This window comes from Cetorhinus maximus, chromosome 1 (genome assembly GCF_964194155.1).
Source record: "Cetorhinus maximus chromosome 1, sCetMax3.hap1.1, whole genome shotgun sequence".
Taxonomy (NCBI): domain Eukaryota; kingdom Metazoa; phylum Chordata; class Chondrichthyes; order Lamniformes; family Cetorhinidae; genus Cetorhinus; species Cetorhinus maximus.
The window spans coordinates 163,355,683-163,382,720 of NC_135879.1; the positions used below are offsets into that span (position 1 = coordinate 163,355,683).

At 43.4% G+C, this 27,038-nt stretch overlaps 1 protein-coding gene across 1 annotated transcript in view; it reads left to right on the forward strand.

Moving 5' to 3' along the window:
- LOC144684913 (DEP domain-containing protein 1B-like) overlaps nt 1-27,038 on the forward strand; it is a 48,570-nt gene that overhangs the window by 14,168 nt on the left and 7,364 nt on the right. Inside the window, exons 4-7 of the mRNA XM_078549323.1 lie at nt 2,190-2,317; nt 4,132-4,262; nt 5,057-5,104; nt 8,660-8,800. Of these exons, the coding sequence (XP_078405449.1) occupies nt 2,190-2,317; nt 4,132-4,262; nt 5,057-5,104; nt 8,660-8,800 (448 nt within the window). The remainder of the gene's footprint in view (nt 1-2,189; nt 2,318-4,131; nt 4,263-5,056; nt 5,105-8,659; nt 8,801-27,038) is intronic.

A 27,038-nucleotide genomic window follows, 5' to 3' on the forward strand; every position in this document is an offset into this window, starting at 1 on the left:
TCCTGGTCCCTAGCAGTCCTCCACCTGTTGGCGCGCTGGGCACACTCTGCATCCGCCTGCACCTCAAGTGAGTATGAAGTGGCCTTACCAATGTGCACCAGTGATCTTATGCCCACCGAGTGCTGGTGCCTGCTTGACGGAGGGTGTGACGCATGTGCGTGCTCAGCATGGTGGTCCTCCAGGGTCGGGCGGGCCTTCAGGCTCCTCATAACTCCTGGTAAGCTTAAAAGGGGCAAGAAGGACATGTCATTAGCTTAAGTCATGACACTGTCACTGTGCATGCCAGTCACCCTGGAGAGAAGATATGCATCATGGTGCCCTTGTCTTACCATTATCAATGGGGATTCCAGGTTCGAGGCTCACATCACTATAGAGACAACACTAGAATGATTGCAATAGCTGACATTCTCACCTCCGTGCACTGCACTTGTACCTCTGTCTGGCATCCCAACTTCACTGCGGCCGCTTGACCAAGGTGCATGGCGCCTCTCGAGTTCCAGGGCCTCTTGCTCGTAACGCATGAGGATTAGGAGGTGTGGGGGTACCCCGCCAGTCCTTGACCCCTCAATATTTTTATGGGATGCCTTAAAGGATAGAGGAGCATTGATCAACCTACTCTCTCTACCTGCAGCGCCATTGCACCATGGCCAACCCCACCTGAGGAACACCTCTCAGGGCTCAGCTGATTTGTGAACCTGGTGCCGCAGGGCACTCAGTCCAAGCAGCCATGGCTCACTCCCTTGGCCAGCTCCTGCCTCATTGACATTTTCCACTCACTCTAACACCTCTGAGGTCCACAGGGGGGTGGCCAGCTCTTAACTGTTCTGCAAAAAGATCCATTGTCAACACTGTACTCACTTTCCCGATCGCAGCAGATCGTTGAAGCGCTTCCGATGCTGCACCCATGTGCGCCTCACCACGTCGTGGCTGTTGACCCTGGATGCTACCTCCTCCCAGGCTTTTTTGGTAAGTTTGGGAGTGAGGGGGGTGCTCCCCCTGCCTCTTGAAAAGGGTTTCCCTCCTGGCTGCAACCTCCAGGAGAGCAGCAAGACACTCATCCGGGAAATGTGGGGCCGACTGCCCTGCCGACCTGCCCTCTCGCCTGCAGTGTCCAAATGCAACTGGATCCATCTTCACTTCCGCATCCTTCCGTAGCAGCCTTCTTGGGGCTGTCTGGGCCGGTTTTGAATCGGCCGCTGGGTTACCATCGGACCCAGCAGATATCATGTCCCCGCCCGGCCCTTCTAGCTGATTCCTCAGCTGCCTTTCACGCTGGGCGGTCCTTAATTGGCCCGCCAGCGTGAAATTGCAGTGCGTTGCTGATCGTGGTCGGGAAGCCGTCCCTGCCAAGCCTGCACGCCAAGGGTAAAATTCTGCCCTGAATGTGTGAATGTCGGGCGGTTGCTTGACTAGGCTGTAGGACAGTTGCCTTTACCCTGACACTAATTTCCAGGTATTAGTGAGGGAAAACTTTGCAGGATCAACTGGGCTGAGGATGCCAAAGTTGAAGCAGAATGTTCTTTCCGATTTTTGTCCGCTGTCCGTCTAGTCTGCATGCCCGTGGAATTTTTAAAACACAGGCAAACATAAGAAATAAGAGCAGCAATAGACCAAATGGTCTGTTGAACCTCCTCTGCCATTAATACGATCATGACTGATCTTTGGGCTTTAACTCCACTTTTCCTGTATGCTCCCCATGCTTTTTGATTTCTCGAGAGACCAAAAATCTCTCTCTCTCTCTCGGCCTTAAGTATATTCAACGATGAAGCATCAGCAACCCTCTGGGAGGGGCAGCTCAAAGCAATAAGATTGAATGTCTGCTAGAAGAACTATCCATAAACATGCAAATGACACAACCCACACAAAACAGCATCTTGATGTACGATTTGAGAGATGCAAAATGCTTGTGTTTGAGACACTTCATGTTGGGTCTTTCGTGAAGGGTGGATGATTGATTAGCTTTTTGACAATATAGGCTATGTTACAAATATGGCTGAAAATAGTTTAAAACATTCAGTTTTATGTTCTTCCCAGTGGAAACTTCTACAATGGGTGTGCTTATGACTTGTCTATCAGCAGTTTCATTATTGTATTTATTTTTTTAAAAGAACTCAAAGGTTAATCATTCACAAGCCCTGTATATGAATTGTTTTTACAGCCATTCAACTGCCCTTTGTGATTTATTGCAGAATTCTGACTTGTGGCACAAGCGCCACAGCATTGCAATTGGAGAAGTGTCAGAATGTAAAATTGTACATCGGGAAGAGGTTTCCCAAGGAACTGTGGAAGAAATCTGGAAATCAATGACCCTAGCACAGTATGTTAAGTCTTTCTTTTCTTGCTCTTCATTATCACCTTCACCCTTCTCCTGGACTCCCACTCTCCTAGTAAGGCAATTGATTTTGATGTTACTACTTCCTTTCTAGGATATAATATTCAAAAAGCATATTTGCTGTGAAATAGAAACAAATTGCTGGAAATACTCAGCAGGGCAACAGGGTCTGTGGATATGTAAAGAGTGTTAATGTTTCAGGTTGATAGGTTCTAGGCATTGGCCTAGAAACCCAGCCCAGTTGATGCTGAAAAGCCCTTTTTGCTAATGTGTGGGCACTTGTGCCAAAATTGGGAGAGCTATCTGACAGACTAGTCAAGCAACAGCCCTGGCATAATCATATCTTACAGCCAATGTACCAAACTATTTTAACACCATCCTTGGGCCTGCCCTGTTCCATTGGTAGGACATAACTAGCAAGTGGTGGTTGTACAGTGGTGTATAATCTCTCTAGCAAGTAGCCCCAGGAGTCCTCCACATTGACATCAAACCCCATGGAGTGTCATGACATTAGGTCAAACATGGACAAGGATTCTTCTGCTGAATATCACCACCTGCTTTCCATCAATTGATTAACCTATACTCTTCATGTTGAACACCACTTGGAAAAAGCACCAGCAAGGAATGCAGAATGTACTGTGGGTGGGGCACTTAAATATCCGTCATCAAGAGTGGTTCGGTAGCACCACTACTTAGAGATGACTGAATCATGAAGACAAAGTTGCCAGATGGCTTGGTGAGATCTACCCGAGGGAGAAAAACTTACTTGACCTTGTCTTCTCATTGTACCTACCATGTATCTGTCCCTGAGAGCATTGGTAGGAGTGACCACCACACAACCCTTGCAGAGATGTCTTTTTTTTCACTGAGAACCCCCTTCTTCTTCTATGGTGTTACCACTGTGCTAAAATGGGAGAGTCAGAATCGATCCAGTAGCTCAAAACTGGATATGGTGGTGTGGGCCATCAGCAGCAGCAGCAGAATTGTATTCCATCACAATCTCCTAGGCAGCATGTCCCTCACCCTAGTATTACTGTCAATCCAGGGGACCAATCCTGCGCCAGTGAGGAATGTAAGAGGGCATACCTGGAGCAGCACCAGATGTACCTGATTTAAAAAAAAAATGAAATGTCAACTTGAAGGTGAAAAACCAAATTGCATGCATGCTAAATGGCAGAAGCAGCTAAGCAATCCCACAAACAACAGATTAGATCAAACCTCTATAGTCATACCCCATTCAGCCTTAAATAATAATGTATGCTTGGACAGCTAACTGGAGGAGGAGGCTCCCCATCCTCAATGATAGTGGAGGCCAGTGCATCAGTGCAGAAGACAAGGCTGAAGCAATCATCTTTTAGCCAGAAGTGCCAAGTGGATTATCCATCTCTGCCTTGTTCTGATGTTTCCCAGCATCACAGAAGCTAGCCTTTTATACATGGTATCAAGTAATGGCTTAGCACACTGCAGCAAAGGCTTATGGCACCACCAACATCACTGAAGACTTGTGCCCCAGAACTAGCTGTGCTCCTAACCAAGCTGTTCCAGTACAGCTACAACCCTGTATCTATCCAACAATATAAAAATTTTCCCTGAGAATTTTTTTTTTTTAAAAATGTGGTATACTGAGCAATGCCATTAGATCTAGTTTTTACATTTTTTTTTCCTTCCTATTAAGGGGCAGATTGTAAAATAATTACTGTTAAATTTAGGATAAGCTTACAAATTACTATTTATATCCTTTGCTTCTAGGATAAAAAGAATAATGGTTGAAAATTGTATTGACCTGTCTTGTCTTTCAGTTTGCAGAAGATTCTAGGGCTTGATTCTCTGGATGGAGTGCTGGATTCTAAACTGCTCAATCCTAAGCATATCATCTATAATGTTCACCACATTAATAAACAAAGAGTAGTAATTCTAGAGAATAAACTGGGTATGTATTCTTACATAATTCAAATTCTTCAAAAATGAAATGCTGATCTCCAACATTATTGAAAATGAGCAGAATATTTGTCAAAAATTCTTAGATCCTGATTAAGAGGAGCAAGCTGCCTACTTGCAGTTTTGATTTTTTTTTTACCTCCCCTCCTCCCTTTTTAACCTGTCCTTAAAATACTAACTAATGCTCGTCATGGATGCATGAATGCTGGTGGTCATCCAATTCTTTGCCCAAGTCTTTAGTTTCAAGAGGTAGCTTGGTTATTCAAATGTAACGGGCTATTCTGGAGCATGGCCAGTCAAAGCCTAAGTTGGTCCTTGCAGGATATCTAAACACGCAAACTTCCAGCCGGGGTTGCTATCTGGGAATGAAGAGAACAAATAGGATATTTCTCTTCCTTACTCCAGACCAGCAAGACTAAGTGAAGCATTGCGATGCTGCCCAGCTGAGATTAACAAATTCTAGGGAAACTCATGATTTCTGGATCTGTATGGTTTAGTACTACACCTGAAAGTGCTTTTACTGACTTGAAGGATGTGGAAATTAAATAAAGCTCCTATAAAACAAAGGAATCCTTGTCATATAGTGATGTTTATAGATTTTCTTTTCTTTTAAAAGGGTTTGGAGGAAATAAAATATTCAAGACTTTGTAAACAGTAAAAATCCTTTAAACATTCACACCTACAGGATTTAAAATCTTAAAAAAAAAAATTTCAATGACATTTCCTTAAATCTCTTTCTGGTGTATACAGAGTACTAAAAATGATTAACTTCCCTCTTTTAAACAGAAGAGCTTCCACACTGGGTTCTGTCAGCCATGAGGTGTCTGGCAAATTGTAAGTATTAAAGTAGTTGTCTATAATTTGTTTTGTGACTTTGTATACAATGATACTCCCATAGATGAATTAGACACGTAAACCAGGATTTTCCACTTTTGCTGAAGCTCAATTAATCTTTTATGGTTGTTGTTACATTTCCACTTGAATGAGTGGTGCATCCCTGACTGAGTTCATGCATTTTGCATAGTTTAGGTAGGCTCAAGTCGAATCTGCCAGGGAGATGCTGGCGAACAACTGATAGTCCTGAGTGTTAATTCCAACAATTGTATGTTGAGCAAGAGTAAGCCTAAAGCTAGCCTGTGCCTTTTTAAAATGGGTTTATTTCAGAGAGCAAAATAAAGTCAGATTCTCCCAGTTACAGCCAGACTCTTGGAATGAACTGGTTTATATACTCTTGCAATGATTCCCTAATTCATCCCCATTTGGGGATAGCTGCACTTAATTACCAACTTAAAGCATGTATTCTATGCAGCACAATTTCAACATTAACAGAGGTCCCTGCTACAATGCAACATGCTGATGACTTCAGAGCTAGATGCTAATGATTTTTAAAGTAAAAGCTATCCCTTAGCATAAACACTTATGTAGACTGTGCAGCCCAGACTGTATTCCTTGTGCCCAGCATTGCTATGGCGCAAATGACAGAAAATGCACTAGATGGTATAGTTTTGAGAGTAGTGTATCACTATCTGCCAGTTATAAGGTATATTTTACCCCATCGCCTTTAGGAGGATATCTTTGGTCCCAGTTTGTTAAGGTTGCATTCCGGAAGAATGTAACCAGAGTGGAAACTTCAGGCCACATTGTAGCCATTAATTATAAATAGGCACATAACACAAACTCCTGATTTAAATGAGAGCAGAAGAATTTTATTGGCTTTCTTGGGTTGGAGATGATGTGAAATAGCAATGGTCCTAAAACAGAGTTTGTATTAAAGCTGACTGATGGCCTTTTTAAAAGCAAAATACTGCAGATGCTGGGAATCTGAAATTAAAACAAAATGCTGGTAAAACTCAGCAGGTCTGGCAGCATCTGTGGAGAGAGAAACAGTTTAACATTTCAAGTCCGTGTGACCCCTTCAGATCTCGAGGTGGAAATGTGACATATTTTACACTGTTTAAGAGGGGGTGGAGCAAAATAGAAGGTCAGGGATAGGCGGGAGTCAGGAAAGGTTTGACAAAGATTTCATGGACACGAGATAAAGGAGTGTTTCATGGTAGTGCTAAGGGCTAAAAAACTGATAGTGACATAAAGGTAAGATAGAATGTGTTAATCGCAGAACAAGGGTCAGTGCTCTGAAAACAAAACTTGAGAACAAGTGACAGATGGCATTTGGTGGGGGCCGCTTGGGGAAAAGATTGGATTTAAAAGGGGTCGAGGTGGAGGAGGGAATTCATGGTCTGAAGGGCTGAGCGAAGGTGGTCTGCAAAGCGGTCACCCAGCTTTTGGTTTAGTTGCTGTAATTAATGTTCTTGAAGGTGGAAATAGTTTTAACCCACGATTTGTTCACTGCACCCAATGCAGTGTAATTTTTGTATATTGTAGATAATAGGTTTATTTAACATCAAGCTGAGACTATACTTCAAAATTCCTGATGCTGGAGAGGGCAGAAGTAACAGTTTTATCAGTCAGTTTAACTTCGGTGGTGGGGAAATGTCTAGGAACAATTATTTGGGATAGAGTTAATAGTCCCATGAAAAAATGTGGGTTGATTCAGAAGAGTCAGCATGGATTTGTTAAAGGAAAATCGTGTCTAACTAACTTGCTGGTGCTTTTTTGAAGGGGTAACAGAGATGGTTGATGAGGGCAAGGCCATTGATGATGTGTATATGGAATTCCAAAAGGCGTTTGATACAGAGCCACACAACAGACTTGAAGAAAGTTATAGGTCATGGAATAAAAGGGACAGTAGCAACATGGATACAAAATTGGCTGAGGGATAGGAAACGGTTGTGGATAGAAAACAGCAATGTTTAATGGGTATTTTTTGGTCTGAAAGAAGGTTTGTAGTGGAGTTCCCCAGGAGTCAGTATTGGGACCCTTGCTTTTCCTGATGTATATAAATGATCTAGGCATGCAGGGGACAATGTCAAAGTTTGCAGACGATGCAAAACTTGGGAGAATTGTAAACTGAGGACGACAATGTACAACTTCAAAAGGACATTGACACCTTGGTAGTAGGCAGATGAAGTTCAATGCGGAGAATTGAGGTGATGCACTTTAGCACAAAGACCATGGAGAGACAGTATAAGTACATAAGTCATTAAAGGTGGCAGGATAGGTAGAGAGCTGTTTCTAAAGCATACAGCATTCTAGGCTTCATTAATAGGGGCATAGAGTACAAGAGCAGGGAGGTTATGTTGACCTTATAAGACACTGGTTAGACCTCAGCTGGAGTATTGTGTACAATTCTGGGCGCCACGCCATGGGACAGATGTGAATGTATTGGAGGGAGTGCAGAAGAGGTTTACAAGAATGGTTCCAGGGATGCGAGATTTCAGTTAATAGGAACGATTGGAGGAGTTGAGATTGTTTTCCTTGGAGAGGAGACATGATAGAAGTTTTCAAATCATGAGGGGCCTGGACAGAGTAGATAGGGAGAAAGCGTTCCTGCTCGTAAACGGATCAAGAACCAGAGGATACAGTTTTAAAGTGTTTTGCAAAAGAAGCAAATGCTGGGCCAGCATTTATTGCCCATCCCTAATTGCCCTTGAGAACTGGGTGACATTTAAGAGTCAACCACATTGCTGTGGGTCTGGAGTCACATGTAGGCCAGACCAGATAAGGGTGGCAGATTTCCTCCCCTAAAGGACATTAGTGAACCTGATAGGTTTTTACAACAATCAATAGTGGCTTCGTGGTCATCATCATTTAGACTTTTAATTCCAAATTTTTTAATTGAATTCAAATTCACCATCCTCCACGGTGGGATTTGAACCCTGGATTAATAGTCTGCCACTGCCTCCCTACCAGGCAGGGTTGGAAAATGAACCAAATCCTGGTAATGCCTGGCAAATCTTCCACTTGTCTCTTCTTCCTTCACCCAGCTCCCAATGTACCCTCCATTTCATATTCAAATAACAAATATAAAGTTATTATTTGGCATCAAAATTTATATGGCCCTTCCTAGACATGCAGCTAAGGAACTGAAATATGTGCCTCTAGCTGCTGTTTACCTGGGTCGAGACTCATTTAAAGATAGCAGTGCTGCAGTGGCAAGAGAAAGGGACGTTCATAAGATTTGGAAGACTTTTTAAAAAAAAAAAATAATCCCAAGGCTCTTGAGTGAGCTGAGAACTAGTCATTACCCTACATGAGAGCAGAGGTGAGGGAGGGATGGCCGGTCTTATGCCCTCTTCCTCCCAGAAGGGCTTAACTAAGCTTTCAACTGTTAACCAAGATATTACTACTCCACTCTTAGGCCCAAGTTTCTTGCTTTTGAATTAATTGCTCTGCAAGTCCTCATTTTGGCATAGATATCTTAGTATGTTGTTTGATTTTATGCTGAGAACCCATATGTGTAACCATTCTATTTTATCCTTTTTCTTTTAGGGCCAAATGGAAGTGAATTGAACCGACCTATGTACTCCGGGTTTGAAAGAGATGTGTTCAAGACAATAGCAGATTACTTTCAAAAACCAAAGGAGCCATTGCTGACATTTGAGTTCTATGAACTTTTCATTAACATTTTAGGTGGGTAATTAATAAGACATACGCTCTGTAATTCTAAGCAAAAATCACAAATTTCTTTAATTCATTGTCAGCAATTAACTTAGAGCACAGCTTTAGACAAGAGAGGACACTTGGTCCATCTGGCCTAACCATCATAACATTTTATTTTGGCATTTCTAATAACCATGAATCCCATTTATTGAAACCTGTTAAGTTCTTTATAACGCCTATTTTGCAGGTATTGCCCGCAAATTTGATACACTGGGCACAATTTCTTCCTCAAATTATTTGAATGCCCAACACTCAAACCTTGTGTAATTCCATTTGTAACTGGCTGCTCTGTTACTCAGTTGTTACCTACCAACCTCACTCCCTTATGGGCCTATTGTGTGGGGCAGTATCAAATACTACTTGAAATCTGCCTACTGGTCTGTAATTTTCTGCAAAGAAATTCAGTAATCATGACCTCATGATCCTAAAGCCATGCTGACTGTTTTGGGTTAGTGTATGACCCTCTAAATGTTTGACCTATATTATTTCTGAATACTTTCAAAAACGTTCCCAACAGTACAGTTAAGACTTTGCCCCATTTTGGTTTCAGTTGCTAACTTCTAATCTTCTGAGATTTGACCCAAGTCCAGTGAACCCAGAAAAAACATCTTCAGTAGGTCTTGAATATTTGGAGCATGGCTTTCAAAAGGAAATTAGGTAATTAACTGAAGAGAAAAAAAATGGCAAAACTATACTAGTTAAGTTCTTGCACAGAGCTGATATGGATGACTGGCCTCCTGTGGGGTAACCATTCTGTGACGAGTCGCATGCCATCCTGGCTTGGAAATATACCTCACTTCACGGTGTCAAAACCCTAGAACTCCCTTGCTAATGCCACTGTATGCGTTCCTAGTACTTGGACTGCAATGGTTCATGAAAGCAGCTCACCACCCCATTCTCGTGGGCAATTAAAGATGGGCAATAAATGTGATGCTCCCGTCCAATGAATGAATAATAAAAAATTATCAAAGATGCAATAGCCTGCTTGAACGACAACTCCAGTTGAACAAACATTCACTTAAACATTCACGTTCCATCCCTGGTGCACTATGGCTGCAGTGTGTACTATGTACAAGATGCACTGCAGCAACTCACCAAGGCTTCAGCAGCACCTTCTAAACCCAGAACCTTTGCCATCTAAAAGAACAAGAGCAGCAGAAGCATGGGAATGCTGCCATCTGCAAGTGCCCTCCAAGTCAGACACCATCCTACCTTAGAACTATATCACTGTTCCTTCATTGTCACTAGATCAAAATCTTCCTAACCACACTTGATGTGTACCTACACAACTTGGTCTGCGGTGGCTCAAGAAGGTGGCAGACCACCACCCCCTCAGGACAATAAATGCTGGCGTTCCCAGTTGTGCCCACATCCTGTGAATGAGTAAGAAAAATAAATTGTGACCACCTCCCCAACATGTACAAATTGGAGATCCCCATAATTAAGATTACTATATATAGAGTGAGCCCCAGACTCCAAAAAAAACGAGGCACTCCTATCCACACAGACCCCATCCTCCTCTGAAGTCTAAAACTGTGATGTTTGTGTTTAACGCTTATCCTTTTTTTTGTAAAAGGACATTTTAGTTAGCACACCCTACTGGCAGGTTTTTATATAACACTAAGTCCCAGATGTATTGCTCTCTGGTATAGAATAAAGGAACTTTGTGTAAAAAAAAAAGTTGAGGTTCAGAAGCAGATAGCTGTGTGTATTCTTAATTAAGTGACAAAATACTTCAAATGGCAACTAGGATGGGATCATCATTATTAGGGGCTTTAGAGGCTTTTGACCAGCCGCTATGGACTTTGTAGTTTATATCGAGCAAATGGTACAGTTTTTCATTGCGAACGAGATTGAAGAGGAAAAGCAGGCCTCTGTTTCTTACAGTCACGGAATGAAAAATATTGTTTTACTGAGAAATCTCATTGCTCCTGACAAGCCAGTAGATAAAGGCTTTAAAGAGCTTATGAACATTTTGAAAAAAAAAACACTTCGATCCCAGACCAGCAATTATTGCTGAGAGATTTAAGTTTCACTGAAGAGAACAGCATGAGTGAGTCAGTTTCCCAGTTCCTTGCTGAGTTGAGAAAGTTAGCCGAACGTTGGACTTTAAAAGTTACCTGGAAGCATTGCACGATTGCTTGGTTTGTGGACCAAAATGAGAGAATTCAACGTAGATTGTTAGAGGAGCAAGTGTTGACACTGAAGAAAGCGTTCAAGCTTGTGTGAAGCGTAGAAATGGCAGGGAAACAAACTCGAGATTTGAAAGCGCATTCTAACAATGCCAAAGTTAAAATAGTAAAGTCATGGTTTACTTGCTTTCAAACACGTTACCGCTGTAATGAAATAGGGCATAATGCAGAAGCCTGGAAGTGGAAGACTGCTGATTGTCACTACTGTGGGGGGGGAAATAAAGGACACGTACAGCATACATGTAGATCAAAAGGCTGATCACAATAAAGCAGTACCGCTAAGAAAAGGGCATCACGAGGAGCACATAGACAAGCCATGCTTGAAAATAAGCAGGCAGTTTAAAAAGATACTTGGAAACAGAATACGAAAGTAATACAAGTCCAGGCAAGACAAAGTGAAACTAACAGTGACAATGCAGAAGAGCAATTGTCTGGCATTCAGTCTGATCTGAAACCAGATGAAGGACTAAAAGTTGCCATTGCCTTAAATGGTAAAATGGTTGAAAACGGAGGTTGACACCAGAGCATCTGTTTCTATTGCTTCAGAGAAGACATGGGAGAAAAGTTTCACCTCCTCCAGCTTAGCACCTACACCTGAATCTGAGAGTATACCTGGAAAAATGTCCGTTCAAGCTAAACATGGAGATCAAATAGCAAGGTTGCCACTTATTGTGAAAGATGATCGTCCATCGTTTATGGGCAGAAACGGACTGGAATAAAATAAAATGCATTGCAACCCCATGTTGCAGTCCTTGTTAGACAAGCATGCTGATGTCTTCAAACAAGGTCTTGAGAGTTATTAAAGACATTGAAGCCAAACTTGCTGTGAAGGCCAAAGTTTCTCCAAGGTTCTTCAAACCATGTTCAGTTCCCTAAATGTGAAAGAAAATTGAGCAGGAACTAGAATGACTTGGAAACTTTCAGGTAACTGAGAAAGTTGATTATGCAGAGTGGGCAGCTCCGATAGACCTGTCATCCTTCACTACTGGGACTATTGGAATATGTGGTGACTATAAAATCACCATTAATACTTTCCTGGAAGTGCATCAGTACCCGCTACTGATAATTGAGGACCTGTTTGCTGCTCTGAATGGAGGTGAATTATTCATAAAGCTTGACCTATCACAGGCATTTTCACAAATGTGACTGAGTGAAGAATCCAGGGAGTATACAACCATCGGAGGTCTATATCAATACAAATAACTACCATTTGGAATCACGTCATCACTAGCCTTATTCCAGCAGGCCATGGACAAAATACTGCAGGGCCTCCCTGGTGTAATCTGCTTCCAAGACAACATGCTCATCACTAGGAAAAACCTCCCGACTCATTTAGAGAACCTAGGCAGAGTCCTGCGTAGACTGGAAAAATACGGCATCCGCTGTAAGAAATCCAAATACTCATTTCTGAAGCCCTCAAAGGAGTACCTGAGACATGTGATCGATGAAACTGGTGCCTCAACCTCAACCAGAAAGGGGAGGCAGTGGTGAATGCACCACAGCCCAAAAATGTTAAGGAGCTTTTGTTCATTTTTGGGACTTGTGAATTACTATGGCAAGTTCATTTCCACTTTGACTACCAAGGCAGCACCACTGGTTAATCTGCTGAAGAATGCAAAATGGGATTGATCACGAGCCTGTTGGGAAAGTTTCAAGAAACTCAAGCAAGAGCTCACTTCTGCTAAAGTCCTGGCACATTTCAATGAAAAGTTACCTGTCAGCCTGGCTTGTGATGCATTTGGTTATGGTGTTGGAGCTGTCATCTCCCACACATTTCCTGATGGCAGAGAAAGGCCCATTGCATATGCCTCATGCACATCGTCCAAGGCAGAACAAAATTATGCCCAAATTGAGGAGGAAGCTCTTGGACTAATCTATAGAGTCAAGGAGCTAGGTACCAAATTAAGAAGCAGAACCTCAAAAGTAATAATCTCTGGATGATTACCTGAGCCAAGTACAAATTGGCATAGGGTAAATAAGATTAGAGAGATTAATGTGTGGCTTAACGACTGGTGTAGGAAAAGTGGGTTCTGGTTTGTGGGGCACTGGCATCCGTATAGGCGAAAGTGGGGGCTGTACTGTTGGGACAGTTTACACCTGAACCATGCTGAGACGAGTGTCCTCAAATCGCAAAACCAGAAGTAGAGAGGGCTTTAAACTAAACAGAGGGATGAGGGATCAAGCTTGGGTAGAGATAGCAATTCAAGGTGTAGAGTCAAGACAGGAGAGCAAAATAGTAATATAAGAAATGAGGGTCCGAGAATGGCAGGAAGGGGCAGAGAAAAAAACCTAAGTACATAGACAGTCAATTCTAGATTTTTACAAAAGTAACAAAGACAAAACTGAAGGCTCTCTATCTGTGTGTAGCATTCATAACAAAGTAAATGAATTGATGGCTCTCATTTGAAGTAAATAAGTATGATCTGATAGCAATTACAGAGACATGGCTGCAGGACGATAAAGACTAGGTCCTTTAGTATTGAAGGGTACATGACATTCAAGAAGAATAGGAAGCCAGGTAAAGGTAGAGGGATAGTCCTGTTAATCAAAGAGGGCATTTGTGCAATAGTTAAAGATGACCTTGGTTCAGGAGAGAGAATCGGTTTGGGTGGAGTTGAGGAATAGTAGGGGAATAAATTCATTAGTGGGAATGGTCTGCAGGCCTCCTAATAGTAACCACAGTGTAGGACAAAGTTTTCAAGAGAAAACATTGAGCTTGTGATAAAGGAATGGCTGTGATCATGGGTGATTTCAATCTACATATAAACTGGAAAAAATCAGATTGGTGGTAGTAGTAGCCTGGATGAGGAGTTCTTAGAATGCTTTTGACATAGTTTCTTAGAACAGCATGTCCTGGAACCAACCAGAAAGTAGGCTATATTAGACTTGGTGCTGTGCAATGTGACAGGATTTATTAATGACCTCCGAGTAATGGCAGCCCTAGGTAGCAATGAGCACAATATGATTAAATTTTACATCTGGCTTGAAAAAGAGAAGTGAGTCTAAGACTAGTATCTTAAATTTAAGTAAGGGCAACTATGTGGGGATGAAAGCTGAGCTAGCTGAAGTGTATAGGGAAACTAGGCTAAAGGATAGATCAATAGAGAAGGAGCAGCAGACATTTAGGTGGATATTTCAGAATATTCAGAACAAGTACAACTTAAGGAAAAAGCATACAACTCCGTGAAGATGAGTGGCAGGACAGCTAATTGGTTAGAATATGAAGAACGGCAGAGAATGACTAAAAGGTTAGTCAAGAGAAAGAAATTAGAGTGAGAGGAAGCTGGGTAGAAATGGAAAAACGGGTAACAAGAATAAGGAAATGGCAGAAGAAATGAACAAAATTTGCTTCTGCGTTCACTATAGAGGATAGAAAAAACATTCCAGTAATAACTGCAAATCAGCAGGTGAAAGGGAGAGGGGAACTTGGTGAAATTGAAATAACCAGGGCAACGGTACCGAGCAAATTGATGGAGCTGCGGTCTGGCAAGTCTTCAGGTCCTGATGGACTACATCCTCGGGTCTTAAAAGAGGTGGCTAATGAGATAGTCGATGTGCTGGTGTTAATTTTCCAAAATTTGCTATATTTGGAAAGGTTCTATCAGGCTGGAAAGTAGCAAATATAACCCCTCTATTCAAGAAGGAAGAGAGGCAGTAAACTGGAAACTATAGGCCAGTTAGCTTGATGTCTGTTGTGGGGAGGTTGTTAGAATTGAACACTGAGGAGCTTATAGCTGGGCACTTAGAGCTCAAGGCAATCAGGAAGAGTCAGCATGGTTTTGTGAAAGGAAAATCATGTTTAACCAATTTATTGGAGTTTTTTGAAGGACTAACATGCCGGTAGATAAAGGGGAGCCTGTAGACGTACTGCACTTGGATTTCCAGAACGCATTTGATAAGGTGCCATATCAAAGGCTATTACGGGAAAATAAAAGTGCATGGTGTAGGGGGTAACATATTGGCATGGATAGAAGATTGGCTGGCTGGCAGAAAGCAGAGTATGCATAAATGGGCCTTTATCAGATTGGCAGGATGTGACAAGTGGAATCCCACGGGTCTGTGGTGGGGCCTCAAACTTTTTGATTTACATCAATGACTTAGATGAGGGGAGCGAAGACATGGTAACTAAGTTTGCAGATGACAATGATATGTAGGAAAGTATGTTGTGAAGAGGACATGAGGTTGTCAATGGATATAGATAGGTTGAGTGAGTGGGCAAAGATCTGGCAAACTGAGTTTAATGTAGGAAAATGTGAAGTTGTTCACTTTGACAGGAAGAACATAAAAGCAGAGTACTACTTAAATGGAGAACGGCTGCATAATTCTGATGTGCAGAGGGATCTTGGTGTTCTAGTACGAGTCTCAAAGTTCGTATGCAGATACAGCAAGTAATTAAGACTAATGGAATGCTATCCTTTATTATTAGTGATTTAACATAAAATTAAGGGTGTTACGCTTCAGTTATACAGGGCATCAGTGAAACCGTACCTTGAATGCTGTGCGCAGTTTTGGCCTCATCTAAAGAAGAATGTAAATGCAGTGGAGGCAGTTCAGAGGAGGTTTACTAGATTGATATCTGGAATGAGTGGTTCGTCTTATGAGGAAAGATTGGACAGACTAGGTTTGTTTCCACTGGAGTTTAGAGTGAGGGGTGATTTGATTGAAATATACAAGATCCTGAACAGCCTTGACAAGGTGGACGTCAAAAAGATGTTTCCTGTTGTGGGTGAGTCCAGAACTAGGGGCCACTGTTTCAAAATTAGGGGTTGCCCTTTTAGGACAAGAGAAATTTTTTTGAGGGTTGTGACTTTGGAACTCTCTGCCTCAGAGGGTAGTGGAGGTGGGGTCATTGAATATTTTTAAGGCAGAGGTAGATAGATTCTTGTTAGGCAAGAATCAAAAGTTAGATGGGAATGTGGAAATCAAAACACAAGATCGGCCATCTTATTGAATAACGGAACAGGCTTGAGGGGCTGAATGGTCTACTCCTGTTCCTATTTCTAATGTTCTAAGTTCCACCAATATTTTTATGGATATAAATTCACATTAATTACAGACCACAAACCTTTGACCTAGTTGCTTAGCCTGAAGTCACAAACCCCAACACTTGCCTGCACACCGACAAAGGTGGGCACTGATCTTAGCTGCTTACCAGTATGAAATTACATTTTGCTCTACTGAGAATCATGGAAATGCAGATGTGCTTTCCAGACTTCCATTGCACCACACCTGAAGTGAAGTCACTGCTTTCAATGTGAACCAGATGGACATGTTACCTGTTAAAACAGATCAAATTCGACTTGAAACACAGGGATGCTGTACTCTCAAGTTTACCTGTACACTTAGAAGGGTTGGTATGTACCTCAAGAAATGACTACTGAGCTTAAACCTTACTCCATGCATAGATTTGAGCTGGCTCTGTAAGACAGTTGTTTATTATGGGGAATCGATGGTTGTTCCTCAAATTCTAAACATGAGCGTTAGAACAACTTCACTTCAGTCACATGGGGACCGTCAAAATGTTTTTTAACCATTCACGGGATGTGGGCTTCACTGGCTGGGCCAGCATTTATTGCCCATCCCTAGTTGACCTTGAACTGCTGCCTTGAACTGCTACAGTCCATGTGGTTTCAGTACTCCCACACTGCTGTTAGGAAGGGAGTTCCAGGATTTTGACCCAGTGACAGTGAAGGAATGGCGATATGGGTCAGGATGGTGAGTTAATTGGAGGGAAACCTCCAGGTGGCGGTGTCCTCCTTGTCCTTCTAGATGGTATTGGTCATGGGTTTGGAAGGTGCTGTCTAAGGAGCCTTGGTGAATTCCTGCAGTGCATCTTGTAGATGGCACACGCTGCTGCCGTGCATCAGTGGTGGGGGGGTGAATGTTTGTGGATGTGGTGCCAATCAAGCAGGCTGCTTTGCCCTAGATGGTGTCCAGCTTCTTTAGTGTTTTTGGGAGCTGCACTCATCCAGGCAAGTGGAGAGTATTCCATCACATTCCTGACTTGTGCCTTGTAGATAGTGGGGACAGGCTTTGGGGAGCCAGGAGGTAAGTTACTCGTCGCACAATTCCTAGCCTCTGACCTGCTCTTGTAGCCACAGTATTTATGTGGCTAGTCCAGTTCAGTTTCTGGTCAAATGTAACCAAATGAAAGCATTAGTTCATCTACATGTATGGTGGCCACACCTGGATAAAGACAAAGGCATGGTCAGTGATTGCCTTCCATGGCTAGAAATGAAGTCTTATCCTGAACCTGCCCTATTACATCCATGGGCTTGGCCTGACCACCCATGGCAGAGACTTCCATGTGGACTTTGCCAGACCACTTCTCTGACACACTCCTGATTGTGTTGGATGCCTGGACAAAATGGTGTTCCCATGAAGCAGACTATGTCAACAAAGACCATTGATGCTCTCTGGAATGTGTTTACTACTTTTGGATTGCTGGAGGAGATTGTGTCTGACAATGGCACACCGTTCACATCATGTGAATTTCAAATGTTCCTGAAAAACAATGAGGTCAAGCAGATTCTCATTTTATCTTACCACCTATCCTCATGGTAAGGCTGAGTGCTTTGTCCAGACATTCAAAATGGCCATATTGAAGGAGAAGGAAGCAAACAGATTGGAAGTTGAAGCTGAAGAACTTATGATGTATCATAACGCTCCACATTCACAGCAGGCGTATCTCATGCTGAGCTGACGTTTGGAAGATTACTGTGTACCAGAGTGGATTTGCTGTGTCTGGATTTGAAAGGAAAGATTGGTTCAAGGCAACTTGATCAGAAAAGGTCACATGGCACAAGTAAGCCAGCTCGTGAGTTTAACCTGGATCACTCTGTTTGGGTCTGAAATTGCAATGGGACACCAAGTGGTGCCTGGGTCGAATCATCAAGCATAGAGAACCACTTGCCTTTGATGTTGAATCTTCCAGTGGAATCTGGAAGAGATGCACTGACCAGATTCAGGAACCAAATTTCCAAGGATCTCCAGTCACAGTGGAAGATTTCTGGGAAACATCTGCTCCAGTTGATGAAACCTGTAGCTCCTGAAGAAGGATCATACAGACTCAATGTTAACTGTTTCTCTCTCCACAGATGCTGCTATACCAGTGGCATTGAAGGTTCCTGCTGAGTTTTTCCAGCATTTTCTGTTGTTGTTTGAAGATTTTCAGCATCTGTATTTTTGCTTATACCTGTGGCACCTGTAGCTGCAACTGTTGAACCTGAACAGAAAAGTGGAACAACAGAACCTTCCATTTCTAAGCCAACACTCTCCTCTAGACCAAAGCAAATCTGCAAACCACCTGGCTAAAAGGGGAGGAGATGGGCATTTTAGTTAAGTGTTATATAATTACCTGCCAGTAAAGTGTGTTAAGTCCTGGATGTATGCCCTCTGGCGCAGAATAAGGAATAAAGGAACCTTCTGTTTTTTTTAATACAGGAAGTTGTGGTTTAGAAGCAGATAGCTGTATGTGTATTCTTAATTATTAAGTGACAAAGCACTTCAAAAGCTTTGAAGCTTCTGCTGCTGTATTCATCTGGAGGAGTATTCCCTGCTTAAAATCTACCATTTGAAGAGTTGTTAACGTGCAACTTTCTAGACTATGAAACTGCTGAAATTGCTTTTTCATGTGCTTTGCAAATAAGAGCTTCACTTGCCAAATCAAAGGTGTTCCTAGGCTGTGTTTGGTGGCTGTGTCTTGAACCCCCTTTTCTTTAGCATGTTTGCTACCTTGTAATTGATCACGTTTTCATGTATTTAAAACGATGGCCTCTATACTCCTTATCTAGCTATATAGTCTGTCAGGTGTAATAATAGTTTTATTGGTGAGTGCAGGTTTTGGGGGCAAGAAAAAAACATTCTATATTTCACTACTGTATCCCATAAATCATGGCAATTTTATTCATATCTCATCTTCATGCTTGCAATCCTTCAAGGGTAGCCTACTGTACATTCAGATGCTTCTCAATCATGGTTAAGAGCCAAATTAATGTAGGGCCGGTGGATATACTGCTGTACAATGTTGTACAGCAGGGTGTGCCTATTGCAAATTTCTAGAAATAACTAAAGTTGCTGCAGCTGAAGAAGCATCTTTAATGGACATGTATTGTTACCAATGAATTACCTCCTCCATGTTAAATTGCACATCTTGGGCTGGATTTTTGCGCCTGCTAAAGTAGGTAAGAGGGTGGGTGGGCAGCCTCAGAATCATGTGGGAGGCTGCACATCAAATCCCTGGCGATGCCTAAATGCCTATGGAATATGTTGGTGGTAGGAGCGTAAGCAAATGGGAAATTTGCCCGTTAGATATTGAAAGCCTACCAATTGTATGCAAATTACATATAATTTGCCATAAAAGAGCCTCAATTAAATGCAACTGACATGAGCCTTCAATAACCCACCCATTGAATGCTGGAGACTTAAGTATGACTCACCTGACTCATGGAGCTCTGACTTGCAGGACAGAGTCAGAGTTACATTGTCTTTGGAGAGTTTTTCTTGGTGTTAAAACTTGATGATCTTCCTCTGAAGTGACTTGTCAAGCATTTGTTCAAAAAATTAAAGGGGCAGTACATATCCTAGGGTCAAAGGGGCCACTTTTTAAAGTGACATTACATATGAGCCCCTAAGGGGAGGGCAGCTGCCTTGAAAGAAAGGGGAAGGGTGTGCATAATAGGAATTGCCATTCACCCTGTACCCCTTCACCCTCTAGTACTGGATTGGATCACTGCTGTACAGGAACACCATAATGCACAGGAACCAGTGCAGGCATCCCAGCAGTAATAACAGGAGGGAGCATAATGACAGGAGGCCAGCCCCTGTTGCATCCAAGAGTTTTCAGGACTCTGATGTACCTACAAATGTCAGAGGGACAGTGCCTGAAGAGATTCTGCCACTCAAGGGCGACGGTTCCAGAAGCATGCATCCTAACGTAGGATAACCTGCGTTCAGGGGAAATGGTAGGCACCCTATACCAGTGGCATTGAAGGTTCCTGCAGCTCTTTTTTGCAGGTGATTCCTTCCTGAGGTTTACAGATGACTTTTGCGGCATCTCCCAAACAGCCACTCACAGCTGTATCAAGGAGATGACAAATCTACTGTACCAAGAGGGCTGAAGAATCCATAAGATTCTGGAGGTGGCGGCATAGTATTGTTGCTGGACTTTGGGGGCCTGGGTTCGAATCCCTCCATGGCACATGGTGTAATTTAAATTCAATTAAAAAAATCTGTAATTAAAAGTCTAATGATGACCATGAAACCATTATTGATGTCGTAAAAATGTCCTTTAGGGAAGGAAATCTTATGTACTTACTGCTCTGATCTACATGTGACTCCACATCCATGGCCCACTGAAATGGCCTAGCAAGCCACTCAGTTGTATCAAACTGCTAAAAAGTCAATAAAAAGAAATGAAACCTTGAAGGACCACCTAGCATTGACCTAGGCACTGGAAATAACAACGGCAAACCCGTCCCCGTCGACCCTGTAAAGTCCACCTTACTAACATCTGGGGGCTTGTGCCAACATTGGGAGAGCTGTCCCACAGACTATTCAAGCAACACCCTGACATAGTCATCCTTACGGAATCATATCTTATAGATCGTGCCCCAGACCCCATCGTCACCATCCCTGTCCCACTGGCAGGACACACCCAGCAGAGGTGCTGGCACATTGGTTTACAATCGCGGAGGAATTGCCCTGGGAGTCCTCAAAATCTGCTCCGGGCCCTATGAAGCCACATGGTTTCAGGTCAAGCATAGGCAAGGAAACTTCCTGCTGGTTACCATGTACTGCCTCCTCACAGCTGATGAATCAGCACTCCTCCATGTTGAACACCACTTGGAAGAAGCACTGAAGGTGGCAAGAGCGCAGAACTTACTCTGGGCGGGGGACTTCAATCTCAATCACCAAGAGTGGCTCGGTAGCACCACTACTGACTGAGCTGGTCCCGAGTCCTAAAGGACATAGTTGCTAGACTGGGTCTGCGGCAGGTGGTGAGGGAACCAACAAGAGGGGAAAAACATACTTGACTTCATCCTCACCACCTGCTTGCCGCAGGTGCATCTGTCCATGACAGTACTGGTAGTAGTGACCGCCGCACGGTCCTTGTGGAGATGAAGTCCCATCTTCACATTGAGAATAAACTCAATCGTGTTGTGTGGCACTAGCACTGTGCTAAACGGGATAGATTTTGAACAGACCTAGCAACTCAAGACTGGGCATCCATGAGGTGCCGAGGGCCATCAGCAGCAGCATAATTGTATTCAAGCAAATCTATAACCTCATGTCCTGGTATATCCCCCACTCTACCGTTACCGCCAAGCCAGGGGATCAACCCTGATTTAATGAAGAGTGCAGAGGGGCATGCCAGGAGCAGCACCAGACATGCCTAAAAATGAGGTATCAACCTGGTGAAGCTACAACACAGGATGACTTGCATGAGCAGCAAGCGTAAGACAGAGCTAACCGATCCCACAACCAATGGATCAGATCTAAGCTCTGCAGTCCTGCCACACCCAGCCATGAATGATGGTGGACAATTCAACATTCACTGGAGGAGGCGGCTTCACAATTATCCCTATCCTCAATGATGGTGGAGTCAGCACACCCATGCAAAAGATGAAGCTTTTGCTACAATCTTCAGCCAGAAATGCAGAGTGGATGATCCATCTCGGCCTCCTCCGGAGGTCCCCAGCATCACAGATACCAGTCTTCGGCCAATTCAATTCACCCCACCCCACAAGAAATTGGTGAAGGCACTAGATACTTCAAAGGCCTTGGGCCCTGACAATATTCCGGCAATAGTACTGAACACTTGTGCTCCAGAACTGGCTGTGCCCTTAGCCAAGCTGTTCCAGTACAGCTACAACAGTAGCATCTACCCAGCAATATGGAAAATTTCCCAGGCATGTCCTGTACATAAAAAGCAGGGCAAATCCAACCCAGCCAATTACCTTTCCATCAGACTACTCTCCATCAGTAAAGCGATGGAAGGGGTCATCAACAGTGTTATCAAGCAGTACTTGCTCACTGACATTGTTTGGGTTCCGCCAGGGCCACTTGGCTCCTGACCTCATTACAGCCTTGGTTCAAACAGAGGTGAGGTGAGAATGACTGCCCTTGACATCAAGACCACACTTGACAGAGTGGGGCATCAAGGAGCCCTAGCAAAACGAGTCCTAATAACGAGTCCTGATAATCTACATCCTAGGGTAGTAAAGGAGTAGCCATGGCACTAGTGGATACGTTGGTTGTCATCTTCCAAAATTCTGTAGATTCTGGAACAGTCCCAGCAGATTGGAGGGTTGCAAATGTAGCCCCACTATTAAAAAAAGAGGGGGAGGAAGAAATCAGGGAATTACAGACTGGTTAGCCTAACCTCAGTGGTAGGGAAAATGCTAGAGTCTATTATGAAGGATGTGATAACAGGGCACTTAGAAAATATCAACAGGACTAGACAAAGTCAACATGGATTTATGAAAGGGAAATCATGCTTGACAAACCTGAAGTTCTTTGAGGATGTAACTAGCAGAATAGATAAGGGAGAACCAGTGGTTGTGGTGTATTTGGATTTTCAATAGGCTTTTGATAAAGTCAAACATAAGAGGTTAGTGTGTAAAATTAGTGGGTAATATATTGGCATGGATTGAGAATTGGTTAGCAGACAGGAAACAGTGTAGGAATAAATGGGTTTTTTTCAGAGTTGTAGGCAGTGACTAGGGGGTACCGCAGGGATCAATGCTTGGGCCCCAGTTGTTCGCGATGTCCATCAATGATTTGGATGAGGGAGCCAAATGTAATGTTTCCAAGTTTACCGACGACACGAAATTTGGTGGGAATCTGAGCGATGAGGAGGGTGTTAAGAGGCTTCAAGGTGATTTAGACATGTTGAGTGAGTGGACAAATACATGACAGATACAGTATAATGTGGATAAGTGTGAAGTTACCCACTTTGGTAGGAAAAACAGAACGGCAGAGTATTATTTAAATAGCGATAGATTGGGAAATGCCGACGTACAAAGGGACCTGGGTGTCCTTGTACACCAATCGCTGAAAGCAAGCATACAGGTGCAGCAAACAGTTAAGAAGGCAAATGGTATGTTGGCCTTCATTGTGAGAGGACTTGAGTACAGGAGTAAGGATATCTTACTGCAGCTTACAGGGCCTTGGTGAGATCACACCTGAAAGGATATACTTGGCATAGAGGTAATGCAGCGAAGGTTCACCATGCTGATTCCTGGGATGGTGGAATTGTTGTATGAGGAGAGATTGGGCTGACTAGGCTTGTATGCACTGGAGTTTAGAAGAATGAGGGGAGATCTCATTGAGACATATAAAGTTCTGACAGGGATGGACAGACTGGATGCGGGGATGATATTTCCTCTGGCTGGGGGGGGCCTAGAACAAGGGGTTAGTCTCAGGATATGGAGTAGGCCATTTAGGACTGAGATCAGGAGAAACTTCTTCACTCAGAGGGTGGTGAATCTTTGCAATTCTCTACCACAGAAGTCTGTGGAGGCCAATTCACTGAATATATTTAAGAAATAAATAGATATATTTTTGGCATAAAGGGATATGGGGTTGAGATAGAGGATCAGCCATGATCATATTGAATAGCAGAGCAGACTCAAATGGCCGAATGACCTATGTTTCTATGAGTCAAAAGAAATAAGGGGAAAACTCTTTGGTGGTTGGAGTCATATCTAACACAAAGGAAAGTGGTTGTGGTTGTTGGAGGTCATCTCAGCTCCAGGGCACCATAGCAGGAGTTCCTCAGGTAGTGTCCTTGGCCCAACCATCTTTAGATGCCTCATCAATGACCTTCCTTCCATCATAAGGTCAAAAGTGCAGAAGCTCACTGGTGATTGCACAGTGTTCAGCATCATTTGCAACTCTTCAGATACTAAAGCAGTCCATGTCCAAATGCAGCAAGACCTGGCCAACATCCAGACTTGGGCTGACAAATGGCAATTAACATTCATGCCACATGAGTGCTAGGCAATGACCATCTCCAAAAAGAGAGAAACTAACCATCCCCCCCCCCCCCCCCCCCCTCCTTAACATGCAATGGAATACCATTGCTGAATCCCCCACTACCAACATCTTGGGGGTTACCATTGGCCTGAAACTGAACTGACTAACCACATAAATACAAGAGCAGGTCAGAGGTTAGGAATCCTGTGGTGAGTTACCAAAGCCTGTATGTCACCTGTAAGGCACAAGTCAGGACTGTGATGGAAATCTGTCCCCTTGCCTGGATGAGTGCAGCTCCAACAACACTCAAGAAGCTTGACACCATCAGGACAAAGAGCCTGCTTGATTGGCACCCCACCCATAAACATTCACTCCCTCCATCAGCAACGCAGTGGCAGCAGTGTGCACCATCTGCAAGACTTCTTAGACAGCACCTTCCAAACCCATGACCACTACCACCTAGAAAGACAAGGGTAGCAAATGCATGGGAACACCACCACCTGGAAGTTCCCCTCCAAGCCACTCACTGTCCTGACTTGGAAATATATCGCCTGTCATCCTGTCGCCAGGATTAAAATCCTGGAACTCCCTAACAGCACTGTGGGTGTACCTAAACCACATGGACTGCAGCGGTTCAAGAAGCCAGCTCACCATCACCTTCTCAAGGGCAACTAGGGATGGGCAATAAAGGCTGGCCTAACCAGTGACGCCCACATCCCTTGAATGAATAACAAAAATAAAATGGATGGAAGAGGGCAGCTAGCAGAGAGGGCAATGGGATTTGCAGCTGGCATTCCACATGTTCAAGGAGTAATAGGCTGCACCAATGTTGCCATCAAGGCACCATCCAAGCAGTCAGCCCAGTTTATTAATAGAAAGGGGTTCTATTTGCTCAATGTGAAGTTAATCTGTGATCACAAGAAATGAATCATGTAGGTGTGTGCCCTCTATGCTGGCAGCAGCCACGATGTCCATGTGCTTTAACGCTCGCAAGTGCTGTACCTGTGCCAAGGCCACGGATCAATGAATGGATCCTAGGTGACGAGGGCTACTCTTTTCACACGTGGGAGATATTGCCTGTCAGAAAACCTCGCAGTGTGGCAGAAAAGAGTTTCAATGCCAGTCACAGTGCAGCAAGGAATATCGATGGATGTTGAAAGATTGTTTCCATTGGTTGGGGAATCTAACACATGGGGGCATAGTCTCAGGATAAGAGGCTGATCGTTTAGGACTGAGATGAGGAAAAATTACTTCACTCAGAGTTGTAAATCTTTGGAATCCTCTACCCCAGAGGGTTGTGGATGCTCCATCGTTGAATACGTTTAAAGCTGAGATAGACAGATATTTGATGCCTCAGCGAATTAAGGGAGCGGATGAGAAAGTGGGGTTGAATCCAAGATCAGCCATGATCGTATTGAATGGTGGAGCAGGCTCGAAGGTCTGTGTGGTCTACTGCTGCTCCTATTTCTAGGGCAGAATATTATGCTCGTTGTGCGGGTGTGCGCCTGACACGCCCGAGCATAAAATGAGGCATGATGCCTTCGGGCGAGCATCCTGACGTCATCTCACAGTCTTGCGATTCTTCATTCAGCGGGCGCGCGCCGGAGTTGGCTGCGTGCCCGCCGACAATTGAAAGGCCTATTATGACCATTAAAGAAGCTAATTAAATTCAAACTTATGCTGCTCGTCCAACCTAACAGTTGGTGGGCAGGCAAAAAAGGGCAAGCGGCCTTTACGTTTTTTAGGAAACCTCATCCAGGAGCGGGATGAGGTTTCCTAAAGCAAATAAACATCAAATAAAAATTTTATTTTTGAATTAAAAACATGCCCCAGCTTATGTGACAGACATGAGGGGACGTTTCATGACAATTTTATTTCCTTTTCATTTTAAACAGCGTTTCATCTCCCTGAGGCAACTCCATGCCTCAGGAAGATTGAAGCGCTCTTTCGTGTGCACGCACAAAGATCGCACTAGGCCCGTGCGCCCACCTCTCCCCGCCCCCACAGGCAGCGCAGAGCGCTGACGCTCGCATTCCACGATGGGTGGGCCGTAATTGGCCCGCCAGCGTGAAATCGTGGTGCGGAGCCGATCGCGGGCAGCGGTCAGCTTCCCGATCGCCCCTGCTGAGCACCCCCACCAAGGGCAAAACCCTGCCTCTAATGTTCTTAGTGCCATACGATGTTAATTGGTTTTTTTTCACATACCATTTTGTTGCATCTCATGCAGCACCAAATTTTTGAAAATGAAGAGAACTACTTTGTAAACAACCACGACTGACTGGTGCTTCAGGCATCCTGTCCAGGCTCAGTTCATTTTCTTCTTCTGCACATCTTTCGTTGAGTTCGACTTTAAAAGGTTCCACTGAAACACTGCCAAATCAGTCATCACATGGCTGTTTAAAATCAAATCCATGCAGTCAGTCTTTAAATGACTGACATGGAAAGAAAAGTTAGAGGATCGTATTTTCCATGGAGCATACTTAAAGTCACACTTTTTCTTAAAAAAAAAACTTGCACTGGTTATATTAATTCCTCACCCCAGATTACAAGCTTGTGAAAGATTTGTAGATCACCAGAACATTAAATGCATTTCTAAGGAAAGTATACATTGTGTCAAGATGAGCCAACGCAATAGCTTCTTTTTAAAGATGAAATTTAAATCCTTGGCATTGTTCATTAGAAAACCTCATCATGTCAGTAAATGGTGGTATAGTGAAGGGATGTTCTTCCTTGCTCAATTCAAATGGGAATTCACTTATAAAATGGAAAACCAGAGAATATGCCTAATTCAGTAGAGTCAATAAATGCAATCAAGACATGGGTTGGCTATGAATCAGTCAATTTCCCAGTGTGAATTTAGAATAGATTGGATCTGTCATATTTAGTGAAGGTAATAAATGAAAAATATAGCTAAGGAATTAAAGCTCAGTGGGATAATTTTCAGCATTAAGTAAAGCCTCAACACCATCAAAGTGGCAAAACATATTTCATACAAGCAACTGATAACCTATTAAACGTTAGCATTTCAAACAAGCCAG